General features: G+C 38.7%; 2 protein-coding genes across 2 annotated transcripts in view; both read right to left on the reverse strand.

Annotated features, from left to right (window-relative positions):
* LIX1 (limb and CNS expressed 1) overlaps window positions 1-3,572 on the reverse strand; it is a 37,717-nt gene extending 34,145 nt beyond the window's left edge. The window contains 1 exon segment of the mRNA XM_059834307.1: window positions 3,491-3,572. Within this exon segment, the coding sequence (XP_059690290.1) occupies window positions 3,491-3,572 (82 nt within the window).
* A 3,418-nt stretch (window positions 3,573-6,990) lies between these two features.
* RIOK2 (RIO kinase 2) lies at window positions 6,991-24,075 on the reverse strand. Its single transcript, XM_059833842.1, has 10 exons — window positions 23,901-24,075; window positions 22,920-23,058; window positions 21,910-22,026; window positions 20,765-20,940; window positions 19,074-19,162; window positions 14,588-14,779; window positions 14,080-14,172; window positions 12,601-13,137; window positions 11,537-11,633; window positions 6,991-7,727 (listed from the first exon to the last, which is right to left on the reverse strand). The coding sequence occupies exons 1-10, from the start codon at window positions 23,964-23,966 to the stop codon at window positions 7,566-7,568; spliced, it is 1,668 nt and encodes a 555-aa protein (XP_059689825.1). The 5' UTR covers window positions 23,967-24,075; the 3' UTR covers window positions 6,991-7,565.
* Between the last annotated feature and the right edge of the window lie 1,216 nt (window positions 24,076-25,291).

Consider the following 25,291-nt stretch of genomic DNA (forward strand, 5'->3'; position numbering starts at 1 on the left):
AGTTAGAATACACCAGTGCATCATAGTATGTATGGAGAAGGGGGATGAATTTAATTTGCACAGGAAATACAATGTAATTGCATAGTAATTAATTACATACTGATACTTTTGATTCCTTCCCTGCCATCAGGACCCTTCTTTTTTTCTGTCAGTGCACAGGTTAGATTAGCTCTGGTGTTAAATAGGGGTTGTGTGATAGAAGGTGTTATCTTTATGACCCCTGCACTATCTGAGACAGAAGCTACGTAATAAACACAGATCAGGGAAATGCAAAAAAATAAACATAATTCTTGCACTTACAACAGTTGAATTCTGGGGTCCTTGTTCTAGCCTGAGTATCCTCCTCCATCCTCCAGGTCTTTGCCTGTTCCTTTCTCCCTGGGACTGCCTGCTACAGCCTTTCTGCAGATTAGCTGTCTCAGTCTGATGTTTTCTGTCCCGCCAGTTAATGGGCAGCCTGAGATGCCTCCTCCTTGAGTCTAATGGCTGGTGTGTATGCTCTGTGTCATGAATACTGCAGTCTTCCCCTCCACGTTCCTGAGTCAGCAGGTGTGGCCATGCCAGTATGTGAGGGCCACTGCAACTCCACATGTGCTTTATAGCAGCCCAGAGGTACTACTCAAGGCCCAGTTCCTCTCAGCACACACATAATTATTAGGGAAAAGACGTTTCACACCCATAGAGTATCTCCACTGAGCATGTGCAAATTGAGATTTTCCAAAATCAGAAGTGTGGCTAAGTTTTCCTAGCTAACTGCAGAACTTGCATCTTTTATACAGAAGGCCACTTCTGCTGATAAACACCAAGCCCTTGGCAAAAATCAAGGATTACACCTTTTTCAGAGAAAGATAGATCCATAATCTGTTAATTCAGACCAAAAATTGTTTTTTACCTAATGCTGGCTGGAGGTTCCAGTATGGAACATAATCGGTTCAAATACATAGGTTTAGCACAGATAGTAAGAAGAGAAGTCTTAATAAGCAAGGGTACTGACTACTCAGGTCTCTGTTTTATATATCAAAACTTTTTTCTCCTGCCAGCTGCACCCAGGGAGGCAGGAACGTTTGAAACTCCTCTATCTGCCTGCTGTTGGGGAAAGCCCTCTGTGAAGGCATTCCCAACAGACTGTGTCTTTGGGTCGGAGTATGCAGAGACCTATTAGTTGCAATGGGAACAAAAGTTGTATGTGGTGTTGAGTGGTAGCAAGCAGACTATTTGCTCTGAGACATTTGGTTTTTCCCTCTTAGCAAAATTCAGTCTGATCCACGTACTAAACTGATTCAGTTCACACTGTGAAAAAAGGTAGCTGTCAATACAGCAAAATGGATGCTGGATGGCTTTTCATTCTTGTCTGCTTATTGCTGGCAAAGCCTGAAACGAATATGTTTGTAAGAACTGTGGACACGCTCTCTCAGAGAACCACAAGATTATTTTCTTTCTAGACTAATACCTGCTCCCATTGTTTAAATCCCATTAAAAAATAAAATAAAAAAAAGAGATGGACAACTCTACCTAGATCTTTTTAGAATTGACTTTTTACTGAAAAGAAAAAGCATATATGTAAATTCTCATCTGACTTTACACACCAAGCACTGTGAAGGTTTTTCACCAGTCAGAATTAGTGGCATGCACTCATAGTAATTTCAAACATATGTAGGTTAAACCTGTATTAGAATGTCTTTAAAATTCTTTTCATACCCCAGAGAATCTAAAGAAAAATAGTACTCCAAGGCACTTACACTTTTGTTTCAATTTAATTGTCTTTCCCCTTAGATCTGTAGGTGGTCACCACTGCATTGTCCAAGCAGCTTGTACATACACTTTTAATAAAAACCTTGTCAGTAGATCTGCAGAAACCAGTTACCAATGACAACTTGCAAAAGGGAATGCCCTTCTTCCTCCAGACTAACTTCCTGCCTCCCCCTGCCCCCCACCACCCTCCATCAGATTCTTTGGTCCTGTGATGCATGTACATTCACAGATTTGCTGGAAGGTCCCAAGACTGCAATGGTAATACAGATCTACCCAGTAGCATAAAAACCACCTGAGGGGTGGCTTGAGAAACAGATGTTGAACTCTAAGTTTTGAGGCGGATCCTTATACAACAGTTGCATGAGAGTAACATCTTTCTACATGAATATTCCTACTTATTCCCAGGGAACTACTTGTGCAGTCTCTTACTTTTCAGTGTGAATAACAGTATGGGAATTTAGTGAGTAAAGATGTTTAATGCAGAATTACACAGGCTTTCACCCCATGTCCATTACTAGCTATGTACTTTATTTCCTCCATAGCATGTTAGAAGGAAACCATTGATTGTGTGAGACTGATTTTATTAACGCTAACATAGCCGTTGACGAATGACGTGGAGATTAAATAAATGCCTCTGCACTGTGCCTTAGGTTCCACAATAGATTACAATTAGATTTAAATGTTAAGGGGAAATATTGCCTTAAAAAAATCGAACATTATCCCAGCATTGTCTGCACATTATGCAACTGATCGATTTAGCTTGAAATGACAGCCAGAAAACTCCTAATTTAACAATTTAAGTAGGACTGGATTTGGAGGCACAAAATTAAGAGATCCCATTCATCTCTGGAGGAAACTGTAAAAACAAAGGAATTAAAATTTTTTTTGTTGAATTCATAGCAAAGAATTTTTGGTTTATTTTCTAGACACCACTATGTGAAATCTGTGGAACTGGTTACAAAACTAGTAAGTTTTGTAAAACTTTACTAATGAAATAGCACTTAATTTCATGTATAGCCCTACTTAAATCATAAAGTCAAATTTAAATGCTTATATTTCCTTGATATGCAGGTCACATTCAACTCCATTTGTTTCAAGGGTTGCATCAGACCAGTTTATTATGCAGCACTTACTGAAAAGCACTTCAGAACTAATGTTTTGTAAGGGACAGGTACATACAGCTTGTAAGATGAGAAAGCTATAAATATAGAATAACTAAATGAACAGTTTTGGCATGCTTTTAAAAAAAATGTGCATTTACGCCCAAGTCTGATAGAAGAGAACACACACATCACCATTCTATTACTTGTAAGAAAACATCTTATGCTTAAGAAGCAGTGTATTACGTTGTATCTGTGTAAACACAAGCATGAAGATTTTGATACTTTGGAGTTTTAGAGAAACACTGGTTAAAAAGTGGACAGGACAAACTACCAGAAAAATAAAATTTTCCAAGGCTGTCAAGTAGTACAAGCTTTTACCACAAGATGAATGTTACTAAGAATGTAATTAAGTACCCTAAGAAAAAGTTCTGAATCAATCTTCTGAAATGCACTTAAAAACAACCAGCAACACTACCTTAGATAGGTGATATGGAGTTAAAATAGTATTACAGTTCGTGATATGCATGCATACACAAGCCAATTAATTACTTCTGTATCTTGACTGTACCAGATATTTGAATGAAATAAAGCAATTGAATTGTTAGGGAAGTCAGATAGTTATCTTAGGTACTTACAGTCTTTAAATACCAGGGCAAGGTCTCTATGAGGAAGAACTTGTGCAATTACAAGTTGCAAAGACTCCAAGGTTCTCTCCATCTCAGGTCTGCTCTTCCAGAAAGTGACACGCGGAAACAAACTTCACAACTCCCACAGAGTTATAAAGCAGGCATGTTTATTGCGGCGCCGGGTGCAAGGGGATTTCTCCACAAAGCTTGCACACAGGGTTAAAATCATGACAGGTATTTAAAACAGTTAACAAAGTTAGTTGCGCCTACTGGTTCTACCCCTAATTAACTATTGGTTAATACTTTTCTTACTTCATCTTAAAGTTACAGTTCTCTTTTAATTCACCACGCATGCTCAGAGAGTAGGGGGCTTAATTGGGTTGGGGCTTTTCTAGCTAGGAGGTGTGTTCCTTAGTATTATAATGAGATTATAATGAGACAAGTTAACTCTAGGGCACTATTTTGGCAGTCTATTCTATTTTTCTACGATTCGTCCTTGTGCTAATCATTATTGCTAGTTAGCAGAGAGTTAGTGAAGAGTGTCTTTATCTCTGATATGTCTAAGTGCCAGGTGTAGTTGTTATGACGTGTCTTCTTTACATTCTTCTTACTTGCTTTTAACCCTTGTTTTTCAAGATGTCCTGTAACAAAAGTATCCACAAACTGTCTTCATACCTGAATTAGTTGAGTCCTATAATGAATTTTTGAAGTTCATTGATGCGCTGGATTCCTAAAGAATCTCCCCACAACTGCCACTCAGACACTGCCTCTAACTCCAAGTTCCTTTAAAGGGTCCACCTCCCTGGATTGCTTATCTTTGATGTACACTAAGCTAATTAACTGTAAAGGCAGATGGAGAGAGGCTCATTCCTATTGCTTCCTTCTGTTGCACAAATCCACCTACAGGCTAGGGAGAGAAAGACTGAAGGAGTTGTTTCATCAGGATATTGATGCTGTGCTGAGGCAAAGACCTTTCTGGTTTCTGCCAAATGAACAGAAGACACTCCATTGTTCCATAAGACTCTCAAAATTCTAGGGAAGAGTTTGAAAATATGAGGAAAAAAGATGTGAGGTTGTTCCAAACTCATTACCATGAAAGCAGCATGTGGACTTTTGTTTAAACAGTGAATTAACTAAAAGGTATGCTTTTCTTTCTCCTTCAATTATGTAACAGGAACACAATTTGGGTATTAGTGGCAAGTGGAAAATGAAAAAGAACGCAAAATTGAACTTGTGATGTATTAGGTTAAGCAAAATTGAACTTGTGATGTATTAGGTTAACCCAATTTGAGTCTGTTTTCCTGGTATGTAGTTTCCAACTCCATGTGCAGTAAGTGCATTAAAATGCCAGTGAACTATACTATTTACATATAAGAGAACGGGACCTGTGGGTTTTTCAGGAATCTGAAAAGGCACTCCAATTAGAAGACAGACATAGATGCACTGGCAAAAGCCTGAAGTACAAATGCAAATATACTGCTGTTATACAGGTGTAATTTTTCCTTCAAACAGGAGGGCTGTTTGTAGCAGCCAAAAGCTACATCAACTAGAGTTACTTTGCTGGTACAGAATACTTTTATATCAGTTCCAGTAAAGTCTTCCTGACTTGGAGAAAAATCCAAAAGTAAAGATGTGTGCTTTAGTTACTGTACAATCTTTTCTTCCATGTTCCCAAACAAAAAATAGGTTTTTTAGGATTTAGCAGTGGAAAATTGCTACACAACCTTGTACGTGTATCACTTAAAAGTTTTAACACGTACTGTTGCCTACATTGAGTGTGCATAGTACAATGTTTGTCTTCTCCTTACTGATTTTCAAATTTTGTTTGGTTACAAATTCATGAACTAATGCAACTTTATGTGTGCTTATTAAAATAACATATTTTAAACCAATTTTATTGGTTTATCACTCCTTCCTGACGAGTGTGAATTTAAGATAGTCAATAGCACTATTGTCTTAACCTCTGCATTTTCCTAAGTTCATTCCAAATACCTTGTTTCATATGTGGACATTTAAGTGGAGTTAATACTCTGAAGTTCAGTTGGTGTGTAAACTTCATTGTGACCTTTGATGACTTTAGATATTCCAGGAATTCTGCTACTTTGGAAAAAACAGGCTTAATAAAGATGTATGAAGCTGTAACTTTGAGGATTAGTTCCTCCCTTGCTAACTCCAGTCTCGTCTGGCAGAGTAAATGAAAATGGTAATTGATAACTTACAGCCATCCATTAGAACACCTTTGAAAGAGTTAATGAATGTTTTAAAAGAACATCTTGAAAATAAACAGCAAAGATTTCCATCATCCTTTCTTATCTCATGGTGCTGAATCAAACAGATAGCTTTTGTATATTTTTGGAACCGATTACCAAGACAGGCTTAAGGTTGCACACCAAAAAGAACTTTCACTGGGAGAAGTCCTAAATTAGAAGCCAAAAAGAGCATGAACATCTTAGCCAAAAAACAGTAACTCAAATCTTGTTAAGCGATCACTGAAACTGTCTCTTTAACAATAAGAGCCTAGAAACATAAAAAGTTTTTTTTTTCTCTTAATGTTTAAAGTGGAAATGCAATTAAATTAACTTAGTTTGCCTTTCTACTCCTGCTAAAGTCAGTTCTATCTGTATCAGGAAACAGGCCTACATACCTTGATTGCAATCACTTACATGATTTCATCGGACTTCCTTACTTCTGTCAACAGGCTTTCATGCAGCTGTGATGCTACGAGGAACACTTACCTACTGCATCTCTTCACTGACCTGCCATGGTTTTATTTAAGACCATATACAGCTGCTGGCTGAGACTAGCTTTTATATTGTTCCAGAGAGAAGACAAATATTAATAACTTTGAGAGCAAGAGCGTGCTGCAAGACAGGACAGAGACTGCAATTCCTCAACAGGCTAAAACCCGAATAAGGTATCAGGCATATCAGGTACACAGGGCAAAGAACAGACAGTATCAGAGATGCAAGCAGAAAACCAAAGGTCAAAGCCAAAGTTCCTAATTTCTTTTACTAAGGCAAGTAAAAGATTTAAGATTTTCCAAACTATAGACTGATAAACTCTACTAAGTTGTCCTTCCCAAGAAGGGCTCCACCTCACATCTCAAGCACAGATACAATGAGTAGAAGATTAAAAAAAGAACAAAGAAAAATTTAAACTGCTCTCTCTTGCTTCAGTGTTCACAAACACTTCTCTCCTTATCATGTGTTTTTAAATATAGGCACCATTTAATTTTATTACCAGACATTATCTTGCTTAAAATAAAAAAAAATAAATCAAGATACTTGTTTTTCTTCTAAGCCTTCAGACCCCAAGGATATAGCATAGTAAAAGTCATGGTAGTATTTTTGAAAAGAGAAGTTCTAGAAGCCTCATCACTTCATGCAAGTTATTAAAGGAATTAATTTATTGGTAAATGTGCAGGTACATTAAAAATCTGAGTGCTTGCCAGGTCTATAAAACACTGTTATTATTATGTATTTTTTCTGGGAAAGATTTATATGTGATATCTTGGAGTGAAGGAAAAAATAAGTGAGAATTGCTGGCTTCAAAGAATGCATACTCATCATATGGATTGCTCATGTTCGTACAGGTACAAAAGAAATCTTAGAGTACTAACTGGAATCAGGTTCATATTTGTGATTTTTAATTAAACCAAACAAATCTCTGTTTATAACCATGAGGGCAACATTTTAAATTTCATGTCATTGCAAAAATTGGTTTTAAAAATTTCCCTTCCTTCCCTCTTAAGGTAAATCCTCTGCACAACAGAAGATTCTTAAGCTAAACAAACACAGAACAATCAATTTACAAGATAGTGTTGGAAATTACTGTAGTAAAATTATCTTAGCCAGTACTGCTGATTTAATTTAAATTACAGTCAACAGTTTTAACCAGAAACACAAAACAAAAATCCCCCAATCAAAATCACAGGAAGCAGAATGAAGTTTATTAACTTCCAGAAAAACATTTGTTTGTATAGAAGAGATTGCTCCATTATATAGCAGGATTATTGGTTATTAGCATAATTCTTTCAACTGTGTACATTATGAGTTTTCTTATGTTCTACAGGAGCTTTAATAAGTTATCCCCAGAAACTAGCTGCATCCAAGCTTGACTTAATGTTGTGCATATTTTCTCGACGTTGTTTGGTATAAATATTTGCCTCTCCTTTTTGCAGCCGTTGCCTCAGAGCAGACTTTTGATGTTTGGTCAGTTGACGTTTTATCTTCTGTTTTACCAGTTCCTACACATAAACAAACAACTCAGTATCAGAACTTTTTGAATATCATTTATTACTAAGGTATGGCACAACGACAGTGTATTTTCAGTACCAACATGAACATGCTGATCCTAACCAGAAGACCTCTGTACATCGAGAATTTAGTGATCTACACAACAGTTAATGTGAGTACCCCAGGTCTGTGCTGTGTTGCACTAAGCTGCATGTACAGGGTTGTCTTCAGGCCTGTGTTGTGCTGTAGAAATCCACTGGCAGTAGGATAAACTAAGCCAGCTTGCACTCAGTACTGCCAATTAGGCCTCCTGTGTGGCCCTGCTTTTATCTAAAAGTGCAGTAAGAAGTTCTACAGTCAAGCTGAACTGACGTTCACATGAGAAGTCATGAACAGAGTTGTTTCCTTGTAAGAAAATCATAAAATAGCTCAACTGACTGAAAAGAGAGATTCTCTGCCATGGACAAGGCTTGCTGCATGTGTGTTGCAGTCCTGTTCAATACTACACCCTCAGGGCCCCCAGCATTTAAAGGGGTGTGGGATTATCTATACTATTCTCTTCTGATAGTCTTAGCTCTAATAAATAGTATTTTAAATCATACCTTACAGAGTTTTGTCTTTCTTGCAGTGATCATAAAGGACCAGCACCTTTGATGCAAAACACATGCCTTCTACAAAAATGTAAAAGCTGATAATATTCTATGTTGAAGGTCTGACAAATGTCTTTTAAGTTAAAAAAAAAAAAAAAAGAACTAATAGAACATTTTATGTCCTGAAGTAATTATTCAGTTTGTACCTATTTTTTTTAGCAGCCTGGTTTTTCTAAAGTTTGGCTTACAAAGATCTGAGTATGATTCTAATGGAGAACAACAACTCTTTACCACAAGCGTGGCTAAAAAGGAGGGGCAGTCAGGACTGATTTACAATTCCTCCTCCAGTTTTCCTCTGTTGTAAGGCACTCTCCTATTAAGATTCACAAGGCCAGGACTGTCTCATGCCTCTACAGCAAAAGTACTGAAACAGGAACTGTTATTTCCATAAAACTGCAGTAGTTTTATGAAATTTCATCTGTTATTTACAGCTATGTTTTCATTCTGAGTTCTGCTCTCTGTTATGGTGGCAATGAGTCTCCATAACAAAAATGAAGCCATGATTTAGTGGATTGTGGCAGTCATTTCTGTCATTTGGAAAATGATCTCTCAAGCTGCTGCACTGATACTGAGTTAATACTTGCATATATTGTCTTGGAAGAAAAAGAAAAATCCAATTATTTTCATTTTTCTAAATATTTAATCATGACAGCATTGTATCTCGCTAGAAAACCCAAAAGGAGCATCTTATTTTTATTCTCATTAATAAAGCATTTAAAAAAGAGTCAATATCAAGGAATAAACCTGCCCTTAAAAGATCTGCAAATAGATCTCCAAATAACTGGTCAAGAGGAAAAATATCCATCTAATTACATTTCCTTTACATGTACCTCAATTTCAGTTGCCTTGTGCTTTGTTGATTCTACTATCATCTCAACTTCACTGTAGCATATGAAGTAGTAAGTTGGTAGGGAGTAAATCAGGAACCAGAAAGCATAATTTTGGCAACTGCTGTGACTAATACAACTAAAGTAACAAGATACAAGGTAGTCCATGAATCCAATTACTCCTAATTTCAGCAGGAATTCTGTAATAATTAGAGAACCATCTGAACAGCAGTTTCCTAAATTATGTCACATGCAGGCTGACTGTCAAAATGTGGATAAAAACAGTTGCATGTGATGTGTCCTTCTTCCCTTGGGTACTAAGTGCTTAGTAGCACTCAGTATTTAACCATCAGCTCTTAGGAAATAAAAATTGTGGATTCTCTTTAAAAATATTCCTGAAGAAAAAATGATCAGAACTAATTTAAACTGTTGCACTGATATTTTTCTTTTGCCACTAAAGCATCTGTCATTCTGTGTTTTCTACAGGCAGAACATATGAAAGAAGGCTTCTCTACTTCTTCCACTCTGGTCCAGGACAGATGACTTCCTTCAGAGTTTATACAAAACTTGCTAGAAGAAATTTTGCAACATGGATACCAGAAGTCTTTGAAATGTAATCATAATGTAAATTCACTGAATTCTATTGCTTAACCACAGCATGTGGTGGAAAGACTCACTAATCTTTCCATCATCATAACCTAAATGTAAGCAAATACTGAGAAATGCTTCAGAGTAAACAGATTTACATTTTATTATGTGAAATTTTGATCATTCACATTGTTTCCTCTAATTAAATTAGATCAGTGCATATAAAGATTTGTACAAGCACAAAAAGATACCTTACTTCATGTGGAATAGCTGTTTTTCCAAAATTCATGATGCTTTCTCTTTTTGGCAGTCTCCAAGTTATGACTGTACCTACTGCTATTACTGCCATTGTTTATATATGCCTATATGATTTCACTTGTGTGATTAATTTTAAAATCTGCTTGTTTTAATATGTTTTCTTCACCTAACAGAAAGCAAGTTGCATAAACAACAGATAAATGATGTCCTGTAAAAAATGTCTTAGGCAAGATGCAAACATGCTGTTTCTTAACATTTATTTACGCATGTAACTTTACTCGTTATTGGTGTATCTTTAAAATACTATCTTAAAAAAAGAATCCAAACATGGAAGAGTAAAGCAGCCAACTATTCTATGAATATTATAGCCACTGACAGGCACCTTGTGTAAAACAAGGCTGCTTCACAGAATAACACATCACTTAATAGGACAGTAGCAAAGCCTTTGTTAGAAAACTACTGAAGCAGTAAGTAGCAGACTGAAAAGACTGAAAATGAGGAAGATCAAGCCTAACAAAAAAAAAAATCAAAATCACTCTTGCCAGCACTAGACATTTCTGATACGGTATTTCTAGGATTAACACTCTAATTAGGCAATAGAAATGCTTTGAACATACATAAATTGAAAAAGTACATATTTACTTTTGGTGTATGTCATGAAAGAGCTGAAACTACATTAACATGTTCCCCAAACTAGATTTTTCAGAGCTTCTGCTCCTAAGTGCAAATGAAAATGAGACTGAACATAGGTACCCATATTTACAATGGCAAGTATATAGTCTGACCTAATTAAAAAAATACCTCAGCTGTCAGCTGAAAGAAGTTTCTTCCTGTTTTGTACAAGAATATTTTATAACTAATAAAGAAAATTGGACTTTCTTCCCTTTAAAATTAAAACGCATTTTTAAAAATCTGACAGAGGTAGCCATACCGACTAGTGTATAATCTGGGGCTGAAGAAAAAGACATTAAATTCTGCTGTAAAATGTTCTGATTTATATAATGCAGAATGCTAAAGAAATCAACTACTGAAGTGAATTCATGTAAATGCTTCTGAAAAGAGTATAAAGAAATCTCTAAGACGACAGGTGAAAAAGGCCAAATTAAATCTTGACTCATGCACCCACTTTTAAAATAAAAATATTAATTGTGGCTAGCAACGAAAATGAATAAACTGATTATACGTTAGTGCATTTACATACATTAACCTGTTGCTGGCTAAATGAGAGTTACTAATCCTGATGTAGAGTTTTGGTGAAAGGGCAAAGAGCAATACATGAAGGAAACTGCTGGAAATCATTCCTTGTAAACAATTACAGAAGTATCAGTCTGATGTTTTTGTGGGCATGGACATGCAAACCAGAGAGGTACATGGTAACAGTCTTTTTCAAGGTAACTAATGCTAGGTAACATTTTCTCAATACATACTAACAGTTATGTGCAATTTAACATGGTCTGAGAGTAAACTAGGTAAAAACATAAGAACAACAATATTTACCGCTGGAATGGTTGAACAGCTCCCAATACTTCTGACTGATGTGATACTTTTAGTCCTTGTTCTGTGCTCAGCAATATGAACGATACTCTCTTCATTTCTAAAATACATAAATCAATGCTTTATTGCACTAGCAAGATAAATGTCCTTTGACTTTATAAGCACCATGTTTTAGTCTTAACTTTTTAAGATATAATCTGAAAATTCCCAACAGAACATGCAAGTACTACAGAAGATTTACATTTTAAATATTAAACACTAGTTGTTCAAAACAGGCATTTTATGACAGGAAGAATTTGTTGCATAATAGCCACATTTATACCAAGCACATGAAAAGAAGTTTCAGAATACTAAAAAAAAATAATATTTCAGGTTCTGCACAAACTCTTGACAAGTCATTTCACTAACAAGCAAAAGCAGATGAGGGGGAGTATAAGCTTGGTATATGCATCCAGGTACACGGTGGGCTGGCAAACCCAGTTAGAATTTAATGTAGAAGGGGCTAGCCTGAAGGTAGCAGAAATTTTTAAGTATGTCAGGAAAGGAATTAAAAGCTAGAACAACACACAGTACAATATATTTGAATAGTACATTCCAACATGCCTGTTCTTGTTAACTTTAGCTAAGTGAGCAGCAGAATAATTTGGCTTTGAGAACAGAGCATTCGAACTACAAACTTATTCATAAAAGTTATTTAGAAGCAGTATTTTAATATAAAGAACTCTCACTACCAACATTAACTGAAATAAAGAAAAAGGGAAAAAAATTCCACCATAGAAAATAGGCTGGTCTATGAATTAAATCCAAGACCTGTTCTCTTATTAAATACTACCACACAGCTGGACAACTGATCTGTCACACATTACATATGAGGCTTTACGTATGTAGTACCATGAAACCAATAGGAAAGATATTCACTGCAATGTTTTAAAAATAAAATGAATTGCTGATCTTCAATTTAAACAAGGGTAGCTGAAGAGTAGTTCTTTTTGAGCTACTTGAAAGATTTACATTTATTGGAGGGAGGGGAGGAACAACACTCCTAGATAGTAAATACGAATCTTTACCTGTAGTGCCTGAATTTCTCATTTGAAGTCGACAAGTCAACCAGTTCAGGGCATTCGTCTCCATTCTCCTGATCATTACAGCATCCTCCTTGACCTGTCTGATTTTTGACTTCAGCAGCATTTTTAGTTATGCTTTTGCCATCAAAAAAAGCACTTGCAGAACTCTCTGCTTCTTCACCAGACTTCCAAAGCATAGCTTGCCCTTCAACTTTTTCTAAGGCTGAACTCAACTTTGACATATTCAGCCTTTGTGTATTTTCACTACTTTCAGTTGTATCAGCCTCTTCATTGCTATACATAAAGTCATTAGAGGTTCTGCTTTCAGAGAAATCACCCACTTCATACATGTAGCCTGCATTGTTTTCTTTATCTTTACTGAAGAAGTTGAGCTTATTGTCAGCATCTTCTACAAATTCTAATACCTCTGTTGTATTATCATCCTCATCAGAACCTGGTGGGTAAAGCAGTTCCCCATCTTCCTGCATTTCTTTTGTATAGCCGCTGGCAGCAATCTCTCTATCAAGAGAACACTCTCTCCTGTGAAAGAAGTAAAAGTATGGGTTTTTTTTAATATGCTAAATCATCAAGCCACCAATATGCTACATTTTGGGTTAAAAATACTAATCAGGCTAGATTATAATTACCCATACTATTAACAAAGAGGATATACTGTGTTGAAACACACAGAACACCACAATAGTGCTGAGGCTTAGGTAAAGTATTAAGAGAACGAGACCGGAGAGAAGCAAACTTCTACAGAAGATGATTCCATCTCCATAACCAGCATTTATTTATTTATAGGGAATTGTTTTATTTTAGCAGGAATACAATTTGGCTTTAAGTTCAGATTATGTTTAAGCGAACAGAAGAATAAAGGGTACACTGACACACAGAGATTGATTCAAGTATGGTAACCCTTTGGAAAAGCGCTCAGAATGAAATAAAACCCTTTTCATTGCAACAGCTTCAGTCTTAAAATAAGTGAAAAATTACTTTACTTTTCAAAAGGGACAAAAGACATTAGGAAGAAAACTTTGAACATAATGTTTGAAAAGGCAGCCACCATATTTACTAGCATTTTAGAAATAAAATTAAAATTGAAATCCAAATTAATCCTGAATATACTAGACCTGTCAAATAGGCTTTGAGAAGTGGGATAAACTAATTCTGCATCACTGTTAACATTTCCTAGACATTTACCATTTGGATCAAGCTTCTGGATTTAGCTCTCTTCCTTAGCTGCAAGAGGGAAGAGAAAGGAGGCAGCAGCAGATTTTAAAGCACACTTTAGCTTTAGAGAAACCACTTACAGTAACTTTGAAGAAAACACAATAACAAAAATATAATTTAAAATTACATAGTTGGGCCTAGGGTTTTTTTATTTCTTATACAAGCATCTCTCACAGGCACCCATTTTTCTCACAAAACCAACACAAATACCATAAATAGGAGAACTAAAATTCATCTGGCAGTTTCTACCTGATGTCTTTGAACGCTGGGAAGAGCTCACTCTCGTAGTTGAAGCGTTTTTTAAAGAATTCCTTGATACAGTTAACATCTCTGTCAAAATACCTGGAAAAAAAAAAAAACAAACCAGAATTGTACAAACACAAAATCAAGGTAATGATGCCTACTGCAATGACAAACTTTTACCCTACAATTCTTGCCTTTTACTAGTTTTATTTGAAAATTATTTCTATTAGCGATCCCAGTTCAAAAGGCTAGGGAGACAAACTACATGCAGTTTATTTCTAAGCATTTCTTAACTGAACAACATCATTCTCTCTGAGAAGCAATTAATTACATGTTTATCCTAAAGAGATCTTTCTCCTCATTCATAAACTATGTTTGGAACATTATTTGTGCTGCATGACAACAATGGTAGAAAAAGAATGAGAAACAGACTTATGGAAACAAGTCATGGTTGACTATTTGCTGTCATCAGTGCTTGTCAGATTTACTTTGAAAACTTTAAATTTTAACCTACCATTCAGCATTTGCATGTGATGTTGATATCATCTGAGGGAAATCAATCATAGTGACACGGTCCTCATTATCCAATATGAGATTAAATTCATTGAAATCACCATGAATCAAACCATGACTGGCAAGTTTTACAATCAGATCCATTAATTCACTGTAGACAGAGGCAGGATCTTCCATTTGGCGTACCTGGCACCTGACAGTTAAATAAAATAAAATATTCTGAACCTTGAAAGACTTCATTTAAAAATATAAACAAAGTATACGAAAAATATCTGACAGAATGACAGGGTAATTCAAGTTAAAAGGGCCCTCAGGTTTCTAGTCCAATACCCTCCTCAATGATGAGTCAATTCTGACATCAGACCAGATTGCTCAGGGCTTTGTCTAGTTGGGGCTTGAAAAATCCCAGGGATGGAGAGACACTGTGCAACCTCCTCAAGCGCCCTGTGCCACTGCCTTGCTGTCCTCAATGGGAAAAAATTTTCCCTTATATGCAGGCTAAATCTCATTTCAGCTTATCCTCATTGTCTCCTATCAGGCATCATTGTCATGATGCATTATTTAAATAATGGATCTGTAAATTTTTGTGTTTCTCCTGTTCTAGGTAATGTTATGGTCTCAGCAGGAATTAGGTCTTCCTATATTCAAATTCAAATGCCCCACCACGTTTTCTTTTACAAAAACATATTTTCTAGGCTAAGTTAGGAAAAAAAAGAAAAGAAAAAAAAGCTTAAAGCATTCTTGAATATACACCTGAGAAAGCAAAGTACCTTACCTAGCAAAACACAAATCATCATCTCTTCAGAAACAAATCAAGTAAAAAGGCAGTTATGTTATTGTACCATTAACTGTCAAGAAGCAGCCAGCATTTAGTTATCATGTGAAATATTTTGGTCCGAATGCAGCACTACAATATTATGAGAATGGATCATTTGCACAATACAAAGAACAAACAACAGAAGTCTAGTAGCTCTGTAACAGGCTCCTGTTGAACACTTTCATACTCATAGCAAAATTAACTGGGGACACATCTCATAGCCACAGGTTTGTATCATAAAATATCCCACCTGGTCTTCGAATTTGGAAGTCATGTTAACTGGTATCTTCTGAGACAGGAATCTCAGCTCCCAGGGACAAGGGGGAAGGGTTGGAGCAAGGAAGATGTACCCTTGGTAGAAGAGTGTCAGAGCACCCAGCAAACTGGACATACATAAATCCACAGACCCTGATGGGATGTACCGCAGAGTGCTTAGGAAGCTGGCAGGCATCATTGCAATGCCACTCTTGATAACAGTTGATCAATCATTGCGACTGGGAGAACTACCTGAAGACTGGAGAAGGGCAAGTGTCACTCCCATCTTCAAGAAGATCAAGAAGGACGACCCAGGGAACTATAAGCTGGGTCAGCCTCACCTTGAGCCCTAGGAAGGTGATGGAGCTGCTAATCTTGGAAACCACTGTCAGGCACATTAAGGACAAGAAAATTGTCCAGAATAAGTCTACTTCACCAAGAGGAAGTCATGCTTGACCAACTTGATAAACTTCTGTGATGAAGTGAGTGGCCTGCTAGATGGGGGAATGGACAGCAGTGGATGTTATCTACCTGGACTTCGGTAAGGCTTTGACACTGTCTCCCTTAAGACTTTCATAGAAAAGCTGTTGATGTACAGCCTGGATGTGCAGACAGTGAGGTGGATTGAAAACTGCCTGAATGGCTGGGCACAAACTCTAGCTGCAGATCAGTGACTTGCAGTGTACCCCAGCAATGAAAAGTGGTTCCAGTCCTGTTTAACATCTTCGTTAATGAGCTGGATGGGGCAGAGTTTGCAGACAACACCAAACTGGAAGTAGCTGATACACCAGAGGGTCATGCTGCCATACAGAGGGACCTCAACAGGCTGGAGAAACAGTACAGCATGAACCTCGTAAGTTCAATGAGCAGTGCAAAGTCCTGTACCTGGGGAGGAAGAACCTCATGGACCAGTACACACCCGGTGTCACCCAGCTGAAAAGAAGCTTGGCAGAAGAGGACCTGTGGGTCCTGGTGGACACCAAGTTGAACATGAGCAAGCAATGTGCCCTTGCTGCAAAGAAGGCTAATGGTATCCTGGGCTGCATTAGGCAGAGAACTGCCAGCAGGTCGAGGGAGGTGATCCTTCCCTGTGCTGGTTTTGGCTGGGGTAGAGTTAACTTTCTTCATAGCAGCTAGTATGGGGCTGTGTTTTGGATTTGTGCTGGAAACAGTGTTGATAAAGCAGGGATGTTTTAGTTACTGCTGAGCAGTGCTTACACAGAGTCAAGGCCTTTTCTGCTTCTCACCACCAGTGAGTGGGCTGGAGGTGCACGGGAAGTTGGGAGGGGACACAGCCAGGACAGCTGATCCCAACTGACCAAAGGGATATTCCATACCATATGACGTCATTCTCAGCATATAAAGCTGGGGAAAGAAGAAGGAAGGGGGGGACATTCGGAGTAATGGCGTTTGTCTTCCCAAGTAACCATTACGCGTGATGGAGCCCTGCTTTCCTGGAGATGGCTGAACACCTGCCTGCCGATGGGAAGTGGTGAATGAATTCCTTGTTTTGCTTTGCTTGCGTGTGCGGCTTTTGCTTTACCTATTAAATTGTCTTTATCTCAGCCCACGAGCTTTCTCACTTTTACTCTTCTGATTCTCTCCCCCATCCCACCTGGGGGGAGTGAGCGAGCGGCTGTGTGGTGCTTGGTTGCCAGCTGGGCTTAAACCACGACATTCCCCTTTATTCAACACTGGTGAGGGCACACCTGCAGTACTGTGTCCAGTTCTGGGATCACCAGTACAGGAGAGACATAGACATACTGGAGAGAGTCCAGCAAAGGGTCACAAGGATGATTAAGGGATTGGAGCACATCTCCTATGTGAAAAGGCTGAGAGCTGGGACCGTTCAGCCGGGAGAAGAGAAGGCTTAGGGGGATCTCATCAATGTATATAAATACCTGAAGGGAGGGTGCAAAGCGGCCAGAGCGAGGCTTTTTTCAGTGATGCCCAGTGACACGACAAGGGCCAATGAGCACAAACTGAAACACAGGAGGGTCTGTCTGAACATAGGAAACACTTTTTCCACTGTGAGGGTGACTGAGCACTGGCACAGGTTGCCCAAAGAAGTTGTGGAGTCTCCCTCCTTAGCGATATTCAAAAGTCATCTGGACGTGGTCCTGGACAACCAGCTCTGGGTGGCCCTGCTCAAGCAGGGAGGCTGCACCAGGTGACCTCCAAAGTTCCCTTCCAACCTCAACCACTCTGTGATTCTGTGAGATGTGAAATAAAGTAGGTAGGTTAGGAAAAACTAAGTCCAGTTTGGCAGGAACTTAGGGTAACCCTGTACTTGTCAAAGACAGCGTAACAATTGTTTACCTTAAGTCACCAACTCCATACTAGTTTTTCAACTCAGGCAATGGACACTAGAATAACTGGCAACAGACTCTAGGTGGTCCTGCCTGAGCAGGGTGTTTGGACCAGATGACTGCCTGAGGTTCCTTCCAACCTAAACTATTTAGACATTATTTGATCTTGGCATATTTGAAGTAACTCTCAACCACTACTTATCTCCTTCAGCTTAAAATCACAAAACAGGGAAAGCATGGTAAACTTGCACTGCAGATGTCCACATGAAACTTGAAGTGCTCCATGTGCATGATGGATCTGGAATTATTTAAAAATGAAGCTGGGCAGACAGAACATAATGAAGTCTCTTCCATGTTACTCTTCAACTGCTACACTTCTGGATTAATTCCCTTTTGATTAAACTGCCCACTTTAGATCTTGATTACTATACAAGAGCATGACTGGTTTGTTCTAGACACTTCAAATCTCTGGATAAGCACCTAGGTTATTCTACATTATATTGAGTATACACGCCTTTTGCATTCTGCTCTGCAAAAACAAACCATCCCTTCACATACAAACTTCAATTATATTTGATGTTTCTAGATGTTGAAATACTCAAGCAAACTAATCTTCCTTGAAGAAGCAAAACCAGATAATACATGGTATGGTACATAAACAGAGCAGAAGTTCTAAAATGGCGAGTTACACTCTTACCTTAATTACCAAAGCAAGGATCACAAACTGGAGCTTGGAACGTGAAGGATGTAATATTCAATATTGTATATATCCAACAACATACACACTATGTGATTTCTGCATAGAAAGTAGGTGCAGTACTAACCTGTGTCACACTGCTCTTTTGACGCATTCCTTACTTAAAAAAATTAGTCTATTTCAACAGTTTCTTTGGACTAAGAAAAAAAAATTTCTCTGAATAAAGAGATAAGAGAAGCAAGACTATAACTATGTAGAATGCCAGTGAATGTGGGCTAGAGAGCATTATTCAGCATGGTGAAGTTAGAATTCGCTCACATGACATGAAAAAACCCTAACCCTGTTACATTACTGAACCTAACATTGTTAGGGTTTCTGTAACGCAGAGAATTCAAGCTTCAGCACTTACAAAGGATAGCCATCAATAAGTTCCATAACGATTGCATGCCTGTTGTAGTCTACAGGTTTTGGAACAGGAAATTTTCTGTCATGCAAAGCCTGGAAAGAGACAACACATTGAAAAATTAGAATTAAGTAGTTAAGAAAACATTACATATATTGGCAAACTCCCATCTAAGATAAGCAATAAATATTACTGTGGAAGCAGCATACATTACTCAAATGCTAACTCAAAACACCAAATCACATGCTTAAGAAGGCAGATAGCATAACAGCCATTTGAACTTTCACTGCAAAGACAAATAACTTTTGTAAGTTTAGACACTAAGCACACTGCTATATTGTCTACAGTTTAATTATCGTGCATCTGGAAGAAAAACACAACAGAATGGAAAAATGACAGAATGATATGGTCTGTTAGCCCAAGTAATCAATAGCAGATAACTGGGAATAGGGTGTCAGGCATGAGAAAAAAATTCCACACTAAATTGCTGCCAATACGGTTCTGCCTGACTAGTTACCCATACTCAGTTGCTGTAAGACAAAAGTTCATTCTTAAGTATTATTAAAAATGAACCAAAGGTAGGTCATAACATTTTGAAGCTCTCCTGTTTGCCTTTTCTAATGCAAATTTAGTCATTCACTTGATTCACTCAACTTCTTTATGGGTTCATTCTCTTCTTACTCATTTTTGTGTTACCGGTCAATTCTTCTAAGAGTTCCAAGTTAAAGCAACATAAATACAGCTTTCATTACTTAAATATTACACTACTGTCACTTTTCAGCGCACAGTTAATCCTCCCACAACTCTCTTTTTAGGGAAACTGACACCCATGATTATATTCCTCCAAGTCCTGACCACATAATGCTTTACTAGTTGGACCAACTGGACCAACACAGAGGTTCTAAATGATGGTAATAGTTCTTTCTCTCTCTGTGGAGGCCACTGGTAGAACCTATGAAGGGTTTTTAAGAGAAATAAGAAAATAGTATTTAATGTATATAGTACTGTTGAATAGTACAAGAGGAGAAGGGAAAACTAATTTTTCATAAATAATTAGTTGCCCACTATCAACTTTCAATCACTATATAACATCTGCATTTTTTTAAAGCAGGTAAAAAAATCTGGAACTCTTGAGATTAGCAATATGTGCTTGGAAATGAAATCTTTTCCCACAGTATAGAACAAATGGTGCCTGTTCAGATCAGAACACCAGTGTGGACTGAAAAATTTCCCTCAACAGCACAGCAACAACTAAAACCACGGTAAATTAAAAAAATACATTAATTAATTAAAAAAAAGTCAACTGAACAAAAAAATAGTATTTCCAATAAGTAGCTGTAAATTTCCTTACTTTTTAGGGTGTTTTTGCAAGCTTATGCAATAATTTTTAAAGAAAAATCAGCAGAACTGATGATATACAAACTACCTATCCATAAAAAACGATGCTCATCGGAAATTCTCTCATGACACCTGCTTCTGTTCCATGTGACTTCCATGGCAAAGCTTGATTTTGTCATCGGAAAGTAAACATAACATACAGCATTGAAATTCTCTGAAATGTATAGTTTAATCTACTAGTTAAAAAAAAAAAGTGTAAATCCTACCAGTACAGCAAATACAAACTGATTAAAAGACAGTCTGAAAAGTATCTTCCAGCCTATTACACAACTGCTGATATTGTGTGAATGGCCACCTACCTTCATATAGGCAAATTCCTTCATTGCTGCTAGCCGGGATAAATACAGCCATGACATTTTATGTCTGTGCTTGTGGTAGTCGCGTTTATTTTTCAGACTGCGAAAGGATGTTCTTCCAAGCCTATGTAATTTCAATGCAAACTGCTGTTCCTCTTCATTTGCAACAATATAAATATCTAGAAGACACATAATGGCATAAATCTAAGAAACAAATGGTATCTAACAAGCTAGTATCTGACGGAGAAGTGCAATTACCAGTTTGTTACTTCACTTCTCACAATTATCATTTCTGGCATGGTGAGTTCTACTACAGTTAGTAAAGACAGCTATATTTACTTATGGTACATTAGAGATCTGAACAAGAAGAAATTATTGCTAAAGAAATCATGGTACTCCATTAGAAGAAATATTGATGTGATGTAAAACAACTTTTGGACTAGGAGATCTTACCATTCCTATATTCAGGTTAACATCCCCGGGCTATCTGCACAGCAAAGAACAAATATAAGCTATCCTTGAGAGAAATTTAGGGCAGATGATGGTGTTCTTAATTGCATTCTGGAAGAGCCGCCATCTTTCTATTGAGTGGACAGACAACCCAAGGGACCAGCCTCTTAATTTAAACAGTGTTAACAAATAGCCTATGTTTCATTGCTACCATTTGTCCCCAATAATCCCCTTCTCATTCTTCAATTATGCAAATTACGTGCTGTGTCAAATTACAATCTACATGAACATAAGAGGAAGCAAGACAGTACTTGAGCATATTTAGCCTAAATAGTTTTGAGCCTATTTTACTTTACTACCTTATTTTTAAGTGGGATGAAAAAGCTGAAATTATTGTTTTGCTAAAATGGTTCAAAACTCTTCATAAAGCATGAGACAAACAGCAAAGTACCCCTTTAACTGATGAACCACGAATCAGATAAAATGGTCAAAGTAGATCGACACTCTTGCAAAGAAATAGTCAAATGCAGCCAGAAGCCTCACATAGCATTTCAACAAGTGACCCATAAATCTTGGTGTTTGACAGATTAACTGACGTGACTAACCAGAGGAAAACTTACCTAGTTTCTAGCAAAACATTTGCAACATTACAGCTGTGTTTGCTTAAAAAAATATATTAAATTTTTTTTTTTAATTACCTGATTCTTTGCCAACACCCATCTGGTTTCCAACAGAATTTATGACTTGTCGAGAAGACAGAGTTTTCAAAGCAAGGTAATCATATCCTGCATTAGTTAACCGATAACCCTGTATAGCTAGATAAGAATAAAATGCATTATGTATACATTACATTTAATATAAGACTCAATTTACTCTTGTTTCAGCTTACAATATACAACATCCAAGTAATAGGTCACCCATTGGCTACTATCAGCCCAATCTGACAGAACAGTAAAAATGTTTAAATTCCTGCAAGTTTTATGAAAATTGACAACTGAGCAACAGACAGACATGCTGTTAGCCCCTCTCTAACAAAGGCAATTGCAGTACTTTAAATAGCCTGGGAAAATCGAAGGAGCATTTTGGAATATACACATATAGGAGACACAGCAGGGATCTGGGATTGTTCTGATGATCTAGAGCAACCCTTAATGCTCTGAAGAACTGCGACAAAAAGGATAGGAATTTCCTCTAGGCTCCTACAGTATGTTTGCAAAGCCAGACGCAACGAAAAGGCTGAAAGAAATGGGGAAAGGCCTGCACAACTACTTGTCACACAACAGGAAATAAAAACTACTTTAGTAGCTGTTTCTGAGGAGGTGAAATGTATAAGGCTTTTGCAGTCTGCTCCAGTTTGTGTATTACAAGACTGTAACTCATTTGGGTTGATTCCTGTATGCATTTGAATATTGCCTAAACTGATGATTCTTTTATTTTTCATTACTTTGGTGACTGAGCAAAAAAAGTTAATTGTTCATTTCTTTTCCGCCTGTCATCTTGATCATTTATTCATCATCAGCAGCTCAGCGAACAGCTATAACATTTGGTGCGGCACAGATCCATATTCCCAGGGCAGGTCCAAGAGAAGGTAAGGCTAGCAAGTGCTCTGGATGTTCATACGTGCAAAGCTGTGGTACTTCTGCAAGTACCACTGTGAGGCATTGGGGAGAGAATGAGAGAGGGAGCCCAACACAAAATTCAAACTCACTTTTAGTTCGTTCATAAGCTAGAAGTTTGTGCTTCACCAACTCTCTCAAAATTTTATTACAGCCACCATGTTTAAGGCTGGCAATGGAAGCAATTAAGCTAGCAGGAACTATCTCATGGTTCTTCATGCCCATTTCCACCTAAAAGAGTAAATAAAAACAGTTCTGTTAGCCCCTGTGTTCAACAATGAAATAATATGAGATCCCACTTGAGACTAAAATTACTTTTCATGGATGCATTATTTTTTTTTTTATGACTTAACCGAACTTTTTAAGATGCATCACTGCCCCTTGATATCTTTTATATAATTCAGCTTCTACAGTACTAGCCAGAAGATGAACGGCTGATTAGGCTGATCAGATTTCAGTCTCAGGAGTGGATGAAGGAACTGTTCTACATTTCAGAAATGAGTCACTTCCAATACTTACACAACAATGGCTCTATTTGCCTTTCCACTAGCACTCCTGCTGTCACTACAGTCAGACAAGCCAACTGGTGCAGCCTGCGCTTAGTACGCAACTAGCCAAGACAGCATGCCACACACGGGTAAACCAGCCTTGCTCACTCCTCGTTAGACAGGGTGCCAAAAGCAATCAGCACATGTGAACAAACTGGTGACGGTACCTTACTGGGCGGCCACCAGCTGAGCAGCCCCAGGGACCGCCCTGCCGTTAACGACCCCTCCAAGGCGGCCGTTTGAATGGAAGAACGGCACGACCTGGGCCCTCCCCACCGGGAAACACCAACATCGGACCCTAGGGAAAGCAGCGAGAACAGAAGCAGGCCCTATTCTCCCCTACAGCCTTTCTTCCGCTGCCGTTTGCGACACAACCAACCCAGTCTCCCATCCCTGTACAGAACCAGCCCGACCCCGCTTAGCTGACCAGTCAGGCGGAACTCCGCGCGCAGAGCTGGGCTAGGCAGGCCTCCGCCGCTCCCCCCGCTCGCCTGTCTCCCCCGCCAGACCTCCCCACGGGCTCACCGCTGTCAGGACCCTGAAGTGCTCCCTGGAGAGGTACCGAAGCATCACCACGTTCAGCTTCCCCATGACCGCTGCGGCCAGTACACGCTGGCGCCGCGAAAAGCCCGTTGAGTTCGCAGAGGAAGACGGCTAGGCCGCGCCGCCTGCGCAGAAACGCGCCAGACCGCATCACCACTCCAACGCATGCGCAGAGCTCTAGACACCGCCGCAGCAAGCGCCTCACGGGCTGCGGTAGCTGCATGTTTAGGTCCTGGCAGCTATGTACCCACGCATGCCCTCGGCCGGATATTTGTGTGCTTTATTCATCACTGAATCATTATCGACAGAAAACCGGAACAGAATAAGCCTCTACTCCGAGTCTGGCTTGACCTCTCTCCTTACTGCGAATGAGTTAGTTGGGCGGCATGTGCATCTGCCAAGACCGACTCCCTAGAAGAAACATACTCTCGAGACACGTAGCTAAAGCAAACAGCTCGTCCCGCCGCTGCTCCAACGGCGGCGCAAGCACGAACTATCGCGAGACACCCCAGCACCACCCCCGCCACGCGCTCCTCCCTACCCTTCAGGCGCCCGGAACCCTCGACTGCAACTGTGCCTGCGCACAACGCGGGCACGGCCGGGGTGTGTAGTGCCGACGGACTCGGGAGTGCGGAGGAAAGCTCTTCGTAGGCCTGCGCTGCCTCGCCGTGCTTTGTGTGCGCGCCGAGCGAAATTTGGGGGTTCGGGCTGGAGGCCGCGGCGGCGGTGTGTCGCGCCGGTGGGCGGTGACGTGCAGCCTTTTCTGTGAACCGGGGCTGAAAGAAGTAGAGATACTGATGGGACAAAAAAGCCCCAAACCTGTTCGCTGGGGAAGTGGGGGTGGTTCTTCCCCGCTCCCCCAACGCCTTTGAGGAAGAGGCGGTAGACTAAAATCACGTTTACTAAGTGGGAAAGGAAACGCTTTTTCTCCTCTATTAGTAACTCTTCTGCATTGTGTGTTAGACTGCAGTGGTGAGAGGTTAATTAGTTTTATTCTGTAGCAGTAATGAAAAAATTTGACACACTTTCCTCAATTGTGTTGTAATACAGGTACTTGTGATGGAATTATTCCTGGTGAACTTTACTGCATTTTTCAGATTATTTCTCAAGGTCTTTGGTGAAAAGGCTATCTTTCAGAACTTAAACGTTGCTATGAAATGTGCCCCAACCCCCTCCCTTTTTTTTTTTTTCTTGTTTTCTTTTTAAGCCTTTCTGACATGGCTAGTTGGAAGGACTTTACTTACTAATCAGGTATCTCTGAGAAAAGCTTTCATAATGATAGCAAGATCTATGTATTTTTGTCTGTTTTTCTTGTAATAAGTTGCCAGCAGTACAGAGAGCATCTATAAAGATCTGAAATAATTTATGTATTC

Source organism: Gavia stellata, chromosome Z (assembly GCF_030936135.1).
Source record: "Gavia stellata isolate bGavSte3 chromosome Z, bGavSte3.hap2, whole genome shotgun sequence".
Classification (NCBI taxonomy): Eukaryota; Metazoa; Chordata; class Aves; order Gaviiformes; family Gaviidae; genus Gavia; species Gavia stellata.